General features: G+C 43.6%; 2 protein-coding genes across 3 annotated transcripts in view; one reads left to right on the top strand and one right to left on the bottom strand.

Moving 5' to 3' along the window:
- CENPN (centromere protein N) overlaps nt 1-3,013 on the bottom strand; it is a 19,918-nt gene extending 16,905 nt beyond the window's left edge. For both annotated transcript variants that reach the window (XM_012648209.1, XM_012648208.1), the window contains exons 1-2: nt 2,808-3,013; nt 946-1,126 (exon numbers count right to left, since the gene is read on the bottom strand). In XM_012648209.1, the coding sequence (XP_012503663.1) occupies nt 946-1,116 (171 nt within the window). In that variant the 5' untranslated portion in view covers nt 1,117-1,126; nt 2,808-3,013. The remainder of the gene's footprint in view (nt 1-945; nt 1,127-2,807) is intronic.
- A 142-nt stretch (nt 3,014-3,155) lies between these two features.
- CMC2 (C-x(9)-C motif containing 2) overlaps nt 3,156-10,188 on the top strand; it is a 23,718-nt gene continuing 16,685 nt past the window's right edge. The window contains exon 1 of the mRNA XM_012648175.1: nt 3,156-3,269. Coding sequence (XP_012503629.1) covers nt 3,156-3,269 — 114 coding nt within the window. The remainder of the gene's footprint in view (nt 3,270-10,188) is intronic.

Here is a 10,188-nt window from a genome sequence, read left to right as displayed (position 1 = left end):
GGTTTCCCGGGAGACAGAGTTGGAGATTTGCAGGCAGGCGGATTTGGGGGAGCGCTCTGCGGGGCGACACCTGTGAGGAAGAGCGGGGGGCAGGGTGGGCAGAGGGAGAAGTCGAGCTGTGATGCGATTGCAACAAGGCCCTCTGCCAGGGCTGCAGGGGGCTTGGGACGGGGGCGGCCCTTCTAAGTGGCCCCTAATTGAGGCAGGGGGCGGGCTTTTGTACCTCCTTATTTTTTTTTTTTTGAGACAGAGTCTCACTGTGTTGCCCGGGCTAGAGTGCCGTGGCGTCATCCTAGCTCACAGCAACCTCAAACTCCTGGGCCAGGGCTGCAGGGGGCTTGGGACGGGGGCGGCCCTTCTAAGTGGCCCCTAATTGAGGCAGGGGGCGGGCTTATATACCTCCTTATTTTTTTTTTATTATTGTCTCAGTATAAACTTCCAGAAGTGGAATTGCTAGGTCAAAAATATATTTATTTAAAAGTGAATGAGGCAAGGGTACACTGGAATATAGACATTCTTTGTACTACACTTGGAACTTTTCTGAGAATCTGAAAACATTTTACAACAAAAAGCAAATATATAAATAAATACACTCAAAAGAGAGAGTGCCTCTTTTCTCACAACTTTGCCAGCATGTCTGGGTGTTATTATCTTTTCATCTTTGATAACTGGCTAGGTTAAAAATATAAGGAAAAACATACTGTTCATTATTTTAATTTGTATTGATTTTTTTTTTCCTCTCATGGTATTCACTTTTTCCTTCTTATTGATTTGTAAGCATTCTTTGCAAGCTGAGAAAGCCAATTAAACATTAGCTACACTACAGTACTACACAGCCCTCCTCACTTCATAGTTTAGCAGCTTAAATCCCTTTTGGACTAAGAAGAAAGAAAAACCCAAACGGTTAGCACGCTGTTCAAGACTAATCACTTGTAACATTGTTACCTCACACAGCTCAACTAAGTGCTGAACCACAGATTCCTTTCTCTGCCGGAAATTTACGGTCTGCAGTTGATTTTCAGACAAAAAATCCCAGGCTTTTAGGATTGTTGTCATTTCAGTCATGGGGATTTTCAAGATGGTCCTCTTGATAAACTCGGCAACAGTCTCATCCATCTCTTTGGCACTTTAATAAAACAAAAACAGCACAACAAAGTATTAACCAAATACAACATTTTTCAGCATATTTTTAATCTGGGATTTTGATTTGTAGGTCAGCACCCAAATGTTTACCTTTTTCAGCCACTTTGCAAACAGTCTCAGCGTGAAGATTCTAATTATTTTCTCCTTAAACTGTATATAAATATTTAAATATATTTTGGAGCAGCGGCCCCCGACATTTTTGGCACCAGGGACCGGATTCATGGAAGACGGTTTTTTCACAGGGGAGGGGGAGGCGAAGCTGGCGGGGAGGGAGGCAGAGCTCAGGCAGTGATGGGAGCAATGAGGAGTGGCTGTAAATACAGATGAAGCTTCCCTTGCTTGCCTGGCGCTCACCTCCTGCTGTGCAGCCCAGTTCCTAAGTTTCATGGAAGATAATTTTTCCACAGAGGGAGCTTGGGGAGGGGCGGAGCTCGGGCACTGATGCACCCGGGTCTGCAGCCCGGGGATTGGGGACCACAGGAACTTGATAATGCTTGTGGAATGAGTGACTATATACTCTCTGTAAGCAGTATGCCTGCGGAGATAACCTGGCAGGATTAAGTCAGTGTAACATCAAACCAACACTTTTTTTTTTTTTTTGAGACATTGTCTCACTCTGTTGCCCCACGCAGAGTGCATTGGCACCATGGTAGCTTACAGCGACCTCAAATTCCTGGGCTCAAGCGATCCTCCTGCCTCAGCCTCCCAAGCAGCTGGGACTCCAGGCATGCGCCCTAGTGCCCGACTAGTTTTTTCTACATATTTCTAGTTGTCTGACTAATTTCTTTCTATTTTTAGTAGAAACAAGGTCTCAGTCTTGCTTAGGCTGGTCTCGAACTCCTGACCTTGAGCGATCCACCCCCCCCCCTCGGCCTCCCAGAATGGTAGGATTACAGGCGTGAGCCACCAAACCCGGCCAAACCAACACTTTTAAGAACACGTGAGGTTGGGGTAGCCGTTGAAATGAAGATTCCCGGGCCCTATCAAGTTAAATGGAAGGGAGGGCATATAGGGCTTGAGATTTAGCATTCTGGGTAAAGTCTGCAGAACCTCATTCTAAAGAAATCTGGTAGCGTGTGCTCAATCTCATCAATAAAGAAGGGAAACCCTTTAATAAACATTTCCCCTGTGACTATTCTTAAACCTTCTTTGTACTTCCTGGCGCTTTTGCACAGCGCCTGGCACAAAGACACACTCGTTGGACGCATTACAAAGAAGGGCCTGTAGACACACACCGCTGCAGAGTGGAACAGGTAGCGTAAGAAGTAACGCGACAGGTGCAGGGACCAAAAAGGAAGGAAGCCGAGATGAGCTCAAGACCAAAACTAAACTCCAGCTGTGGGCAAGGTGGCAAGCCGAGGCTCTTAGAGCAGAGCAGCCCGTCGCCTGACAACCCGGCACGCTCCTGCGCAGACGCGCGTCCACAGAACGCTCGGCCCCGCCCCACCACGGGCGGAAGTGACGTCACGAGCCCCCTGCGTCCCCGCCCGCTCTCACCACACCGTCTACCGTAGTTCCCCCCAACCCCGAGAGCTAACGCCAATCCTCCGCCTTAGGACTCGCGCCGGTCGCGAAAACGGGGCCTCAGAGGCCTGGGATCTGGCTCCCTCAAGATTCCCGCCACCCTTCGGGGCCCAATCCTATACGGCCGAGGACTGTCTTACCGGCCCACATCTCCAGCCGCCTCGCTCCTCAGCAGCTGTTCCCGCCCGCCGCGCCTTCAAAGCCACCAATCGCAGTGCCCGCCGCCACCAGGCTCCGCCCGCCGGAGCCCAAACCTTGGAATGTGCCTTGCGCACAGGGGACCGCCTGGAGGAAGCGACAGAAGTGGAACTCGCCGAAGCCCCGCGTCACTCCCCTGAGCAGAGAAGGTTGTTTAAGTCAAGCTTAGTGTCAGTCACGAAACTTGGATTGTTGGTTCGGCTCGTTGTTTAGGCCCGTGGTGCCTCAGTGCTCTCGCTCCTTTTCCCCTCGTAGTGCCCGGAAGTGGGCCCGTCCGGGCCAGGTGGCGCATGCGCCTCGGCGGCGGGGCTGGCCGCGTCAGCTGTGGAGGGGGCCGCGGCGTTCGCCGCCTGCGCAGCTACCAGGCTCTGGCCCCGCAGGCAACCGGCTCTCAGTGCAGGAGCGTGCGTCGCTGGACCGCTTCAGCCCTCCCCGTGTGGCCGCGAGTCGGGTGAGTCTCGGGAGTCCGGGCTGTTCCAAGGAGCGATCCCGTGACCCTCGTCCGGTCCCCCTGAGGGCGCGCGCGCCCCGCGGTGCCACGTCCTGCCGGGGCTGCCCGCCGGCCCTCGGAGGTCGGGCCCGGGAAGAGCCGGCCCCGCGTCCTCGCTCCCGCTGGTCCCATCGGCCGCTGCGCCAGGGAATTCGCCAGGGCGGCTGGAGCTGCGTTCCCAGGTCTCGGCCCTTTGGCGTTTGTGGGGACCCGCCGGTGGTTAAGAGCAGGCTTCGGGTGACACTCGCTGTTGGAAACCGCCCGCCACTCTCTAGCCTGGTGACCTTGGGCGGCTCCTCCGCTCTGTGAGCCTTGGCTTCCTCGCTTGTAAAATGGGTATAACCCTTAACACAGTGTTTGAGCTGCTGAGCGCTCCGTAAAGCGTATTGTCATTGTTGTTTACCTAGGGGTTGAGAACTTGCGTGCAGAAAGTGGGGGTCTGTTACCGCGCACCGCAGCTGCAGTGAAAGTTGTCTCTCATCCGTCTTGGGAAGTGAGAGCCCTCTCAGATCTCCATCAGTGCACTTTTCAAGGGAAGTGCACACTCAGATCTCTTTTCTTGGGTTTAAAGACTGTCGTGTTTGTGTTTTCACAACAGGCGTTTTATGTATAGTCGTAAATAAGTCAAAGTTTTGGAAATCTTTATTTTAAACTTTAAATGCACAGAAGTTTGCAATGGCAAAGGAATTCTCTGTGTGATGCCTTTTGTATCTCTTATACGTGCATCTTTTGCACTTGTTGAGTTGATTTAAAATGAGCCTCTTTCCATCCTTTTTTTTTTTTTTTACTGTGTTGAGATCTGAACTAATTCTCAATCTCTGATAAACGTGAATTCAACATTCAGCAAGCGTTTATTGGGCATTTACTAAGCGCATTTACAAGAATACTCATTCACTAGCCTGTGCATTCTTTGAGGTGTGTGGACTGATTTTTATTTTTCTTTGAAATTCACGTGACTTGGCAGAGCGCTAAGTACCTTGTAAGTACTCACGAATGTCTGTTGAAGGAAAGCAACAACTTGGGCCGGTTCCTTGAGAACACTTAATCAGTAGCAACTGTTTAGATTCGGTCACTTTGTGGTGGGATAAGTAGAAGTGGGTAGGTAGGCAGTCTCCTGCTGTGTCTACTACCTCTGCTGTCTACATGGTTCATAGTTTGAAAAAGTTGGAAAATACTCATTTAAATAATATCAAGGCTTTCTGAAACGTAGGCTTTTAAAAATGTGTGTTAGAAAGCATAAAGTATTAGTTTATAGGGTTTTTTCCCCCCTGGAGAACGGGTTCTTAGGACTGAACAACAGACTCTTCTGGCTTTGTTTTTTTGCATATTTTAAAACAACATTAGAAATTATAACTGTAGTGTAAATTTCTTCCTGTGCAGGCACACAATAGCAAAATCCTTCTAAAGAAAAACCGAGTGGCATTAAAATATAAGGTTCTTCCCCGTGATTATAGATCTGCTGAAGTGTTATTAGAATGCTTACCCCTTCTCTTTTGGCTAAAGTTAATATTGCTTGCTTTTGATTTATTTATTTTATAAAATTGTGCCACCTGGTGGTTGAAATCTGCTGTCTATCATAGAACACTCATCAGGGAGATTTTACCTCTGAGTCGGTAGACTAAGGTGAAGGAATGAATGAAATAAGACTATAATTTTTATATCTTCAGTGGGAGTACCCTACTGCTTCTACCCTCCCAGCCAAGCCCCAAGGAAAAGTTAAAATTGCTTTGTTAGGGGCCCGTTAACAAGATATCAAAACATCACATTTTCACAGTTGAAAATTTTAAAGAGTTTCAGTGGATTGTTTTCGTATCATTGTGTGCATACTTGAGGAAGTGGGTGCAGCTGGCACGGGGAGGGAGGTGATGTACTCGTGACAAGTGTACCCTTTCGATGTTTTCTAAATGGCAGTGTAAAGGTGGGACTGAAGTTTTGTATTTAACTAAATAATAGCAGTTTGATGGAATTTATCCCTCCTCATCCGGCTCCCAATGGAAGCACCCATGCAAGAGGTCTTATATTCCTTTCACTTTGTTTCAGTGATGCTGCTGATGTTCATAATTACCTTGGCACCACCCTTTTGAAATTATTTTCTGTATTCTTAGTACCAGCAAGTGTTTATCCTTTGCATGTGCATTTTATTTCGGGGAATAGCTTAAAATATTGTGAACTAGATTTGAGAAGTTAAGAATGCAGTGTAAGAATGTACTCTGACATCTTTAACTGAGGTAGCCAGTCTCTTTTGGACAAGTTACTACTGCAGATAACTGAGAGCTTCACACAACAGCCTGTTTCATTGTTGGACATCCAAGATGATAACATCTGCCTTTGCAATTTCCACCCTTTGAGTTCTAGTCCTGTCCTCAGACACATCACAGAGTAAATTCAGTTCAGCCTTTCCTAGCATATGACTGAGAATTTCAGATCTACAAATAATACTTTACATATGTCACACTCCCTGTTTAGTATTTCAGATACTCCCTCATATGTTATTTTAAACCTATGCCAACACCAAGATATAGGTCAAGAGCTAATTCCACTTTATAGAAGAAGAGACTTAGGTCTCAGATTAGTAACTGAAGTAACATAACTTGTGAATAGCTGACCAGTGACATGTACAATGCTATTCTTTTAATCTGGACAGACCCTCTATTTCCAATAATACAAGATAGTACTATACTGACTTCTCTGGAACTTAGGCCTAGAATTCGTGCCTCTTGGCTTTGTAGCCAATCACAGTCTTTTTGGGAAATAATGTTTTCCATCTGAATTTATTTCATTCACAAACTGCTGCGAAGACATGTCTTTCCTATTGTGAATGTGGAAAAAATCTGTCATGGTTAGAGATTATGTTGGGTAGTAACTCTGCCACTTACTACTGTGTAACCTGGGCTTAATTTCTCTATGAAGATGTGAGTGATGCCTATTTTGGCCTACAAAAAGACAATTTCTTGTGGTTCAACTGAATTTAAAAAGGTACCCACTTCATAGAGTTGTTGGGTTATAACACTAGTGCCTAGCTCTTGGTAAGTGTTCAAAAAATTATTTTCTAAAACAATAATGTTGAAGTCTTATGGCTTTGAAGGAATTTTAAAAGTAAGAATATGGAATGTATTATATATTTAGCTTTTCTTTGGTTGATAAAAAATACTTTGACTTATATTAGTGTTATTAGAATAGGCTTTTAAAGGTGACTATTGGAAGTTATCACTTACTTAAATGTGTTTTGACAGAAAAATGCCATTGTTTTATAGTCGTGCTTTTATATTACACTCAAGAGTATAGCAGTACATCTGTGTATGCGCCAACTTTTAGGCAAAGCCAGGTGGCACAGGGTGGATGGAAGGGAGTATAGGTGAAGGGTTGACAGGGAGAGGGGAGAAAGAGGCTATCTAGCTAAAAAGATATGATGAAGGAGAGAGGGGAATGATTGGGGAAGCAAGGAATATGTTAGGTAAGGGATAAAGTAAGCATTTAGAGTTTTAGGCTAAGGAGTAGCTTCTTACCAAGAAGAATAGAAAAAGGAAACTAAACCATTTTATTGTTCAACATACTCATCTTGGATAAGAGTAGAAGAGCCTCATAAATATATACAATTATTATTTGTCAATTAAAAATACAATTAAATAATAAGTGGAAGGGAAGATGTCTTATTGGTATCCTAGGTGGATCTATGCTAGCATACGTATTTGAAGTAAACTTTTGCTATGGAAAGAGGAAAATATATATCATTGTATGTACTTGTGCTTATATATAATGTGCATGTATATATTATCTCAGCAGCCAAGTGTCTTCTCAAGTATTTGCCAATTAAAGAGGTCATTTCAGTATATCATAAGCTTGTTTCTGACAAGCTTATGACAGAAATTTGCAAAAATATTTTGTCAAATACATTTACAAAATAAAATGTTAAAAACATTTTCTAGGTGTCTAAACCAGGTGCATTTTCTTTCTGAAAAAGTAATCAAGGGCACGGTGGCTCATCCCTGTAATCCTAGTGCTCCGGGAGGCAGAGATGGGAGGATCGCTTGAGGTCAGGAGTTTCAGACCAGCTTGAGCAAGAGTGAGACCCTGTCTCTATAAATAGAAAAATTAGCCGAGCTTGGTGATGCGCACCTATAGTCCCAGCTACTGGGGTGAGGGGTGGGGGCTGAGGCAGGAGGATCACTTGAGCCCAGGAGTTGGAGTGTTCAGTGAGCTGTGATGATGCCATGGCACTCTAATCTGGGCAACAGAGCAAGACCCGGTCTCAAAAAAAGAAACAAAAGGTAATCAAGGCAGAAACCAGATAGCTAATACTACACATAAATGTAGGTGCATAATATTGGTATAATATCAGATGACTTAAATTGCTGAACTATATGAAATTTCATTTTTCTCAGACAAAAAATTTGTGTCATTAAAAGGACCTTGTCAGTGTCAGGCAAAGAAAACTTGAACTTGGCTGCATTTTCATTTTCCATTTCAAATAAATACTTAGCTGGGTGCAACAGCCTGATTTGTGATCTTGAGCTGTGGTATGTTTTTTGTGTGTGTGTTTTCAGTAGTTAATGAATGGAACAATGATCTACTGGCATTTTTACAAGTTGCAATCTGAAATAGTAGCTATACTCTAATCCTCTGGAATTGTATTTGTTCAAACTTTTAAAATTTTATTTGTTGGTAGTAAAGGTGGATGGGCAATTAGAATTTCTCAGAACTTTTTTTAACAGCTTTATTGAGGTATAATTTACATACCATAAAATTCACTCATTGTAAGTGAATTCAATAATTTTAGTAAATTTGTAGAGTTGTGCAACCATTACCACAATTCAGTTTTAGAACATTTTCGTCACCCAAAAAGGTTTCTTTTTGTCCATTTGCAAATTAATCATCATCTTCACCTTTCAGTCCTAGGCAACCAATGATCTGCTTTTTGTTTCTATAAATTTTCCTTTTCTAGACATTGTGTATAATACATAGTCTTTTGCATCAGGCTTTTCTCATTTAGTGTAGGGTTTTTGAGGTTTATCCAGGTGGGAGAGTGCATCAGTAGTTCATTCCTTTTAGTTGCTAAATGATATTCCAATTGTATAGATGCACCCGTTTTGTTTATCCATTTACCCCTCATCCGACATTTGGATGATTTCCAATATTGGCTATTATGAATAATGCTAATATGAACATTCATATACATATATGTCTTTCTGTAGGTATGTGTTTTCATTTCTCTTGGGTAGATTCCTAGGAATGTAACTGCTAGGTCATGTTAAGTTTGTTTTCAACTTATTAAGAAACCGCTAAATTGTTTTCTAAGGTGTCAGTACACTTACATTCCCAATAGCAATGCATGAGGTCCAGTTTCTCCACATCCTGACCAATGTCTTCGTATTGTCTGACTTTTTGATTATAGCTGTTCTGGTGGGTGTGGTGGTATCTCACGGTTTTAATTTGCATTTCCCTAAAGACTAATGATGATGAGCATCTTTTCATATGCATAATTAACCCATTTCTGTATTTTCTTTGGTAAAATAGCAATTCAAACTTTTCCCTGCATTTTTTTCTGGGTATGTTTTAAAATTGTTTGAAAAGGAAAAAAAAAATAAGAAATCCAAAAAAACCAAATAAAATTGATTGTTTCCTCTCCCCCTCCACCCTGTAGGGTCTCACTGTGTCATCCAGGCTACAGTGCAGTGGCCTGATTATAGCTACTGTAACCTTGAACTCCTGGGCTCAAGAGATCCTCCCACCTCAGCCTCCTGAGGAGCTGGGACTACAGGCACATGGCACCTCACATGACCAATTTTAAAAAATTTCTTTTGGAGACAGGGTCTCGCTATGTTGTCCAGGCTGTTCTTGAACTCCTGGCCTCAGGTAATCCTCCCACCTCCGCCTCCCAAACTGCTGGGCTTACAGTTGTGAGCCACAGCACCATGAATGAATGAGTGAGTGAATGAATATTGTGTTGTGCAACCATCACCACTATCCATCTCCATTACACTTTTCATCTTGTAAAACCCATTAAACAGTAACTCCCCATTCTACCCCTCCCCCTGGCAAATATTATACCATTCCATTAATACTTTCTGTCTCTATAATTTTCACTATTCTAAGTACTTCATATAAGTGGACTTGTACAGCATTAGTCTTTTTCGTGACTGACTTATTTCACTCAGCATGCCTTCAGAGTTCATCCATGTTGTAGCATATGTTAGAATTTCCTTCCTTTTTTTTGAGTCAGAGTCTCACTCTACTGCCCTGAGTAGAGTACCGTGGCGTCAGCCTAGCTCACAGCAACCTCAAACTCCTGAGCTCAAGCGATCCTCCTGCCTCAGCCTCCCGAGTAGCTGGGACTACAGACATGTGCCACCATGCCTGACTAATTTTTTCTATATATTTTTAGTTGTCCATCTAATTTCTTTCTATTTTTAGTAGAGATGGGGTCTTGCTCTTACTCAGGCTGGTCTCGAACTCCTGACCTCAAAGGATCCGCCCGCTTCGGCCTCCCAGAGTGCTAGGATTACAGGCGTGAGCCACCGCGCCCGGCAATTTCCTTCCTTTTTAAGGCTGAATAATATTTCATTGCATCTGATTACTCATTGTGCCTATCCATTCCTCTCTTGTTGGACATGTAGGGTTGCTTCCATGTTTTGGCTATTGTAAATAATATGTTATGCACACGAGTGTACAAATATCTCTTCAAGACCCTGCTTTCAGTTCTTTTGGATATATAACCAGAAGTGGAATTGCTGTGTCATATGGTAATTCTATTTTTAATTTTTTGAAGAAATGCTATACCATTTTCCATAGCGGCTGTCTCAGTTTACATTCCCACCAACAGTGCACAAGGTCTC

Source organism: Propithecus coquereli, unplaced genomic scaffold (genome assembly GCF_000956105.1).
Source record: "Propithecus coquereli isolate 6110/MARCELLA unplaced genomic scaffold, Pcoq_1.0 Scaffold280, whole genome shotgun sequence".
In the NCBI taxonomy this organism is placed as follows: domain Eukaryota; kingdom Metazoa; phylum Chordata; class Mammalia; order Primates; family Indriidae; genus Propithecus; species Propithecus coquereli.
The sequence above is the reverse complement of the archived record's forward strand: the minus strand, read 5'-3'. Positions and strand labels throughout refer to the sequence as shown.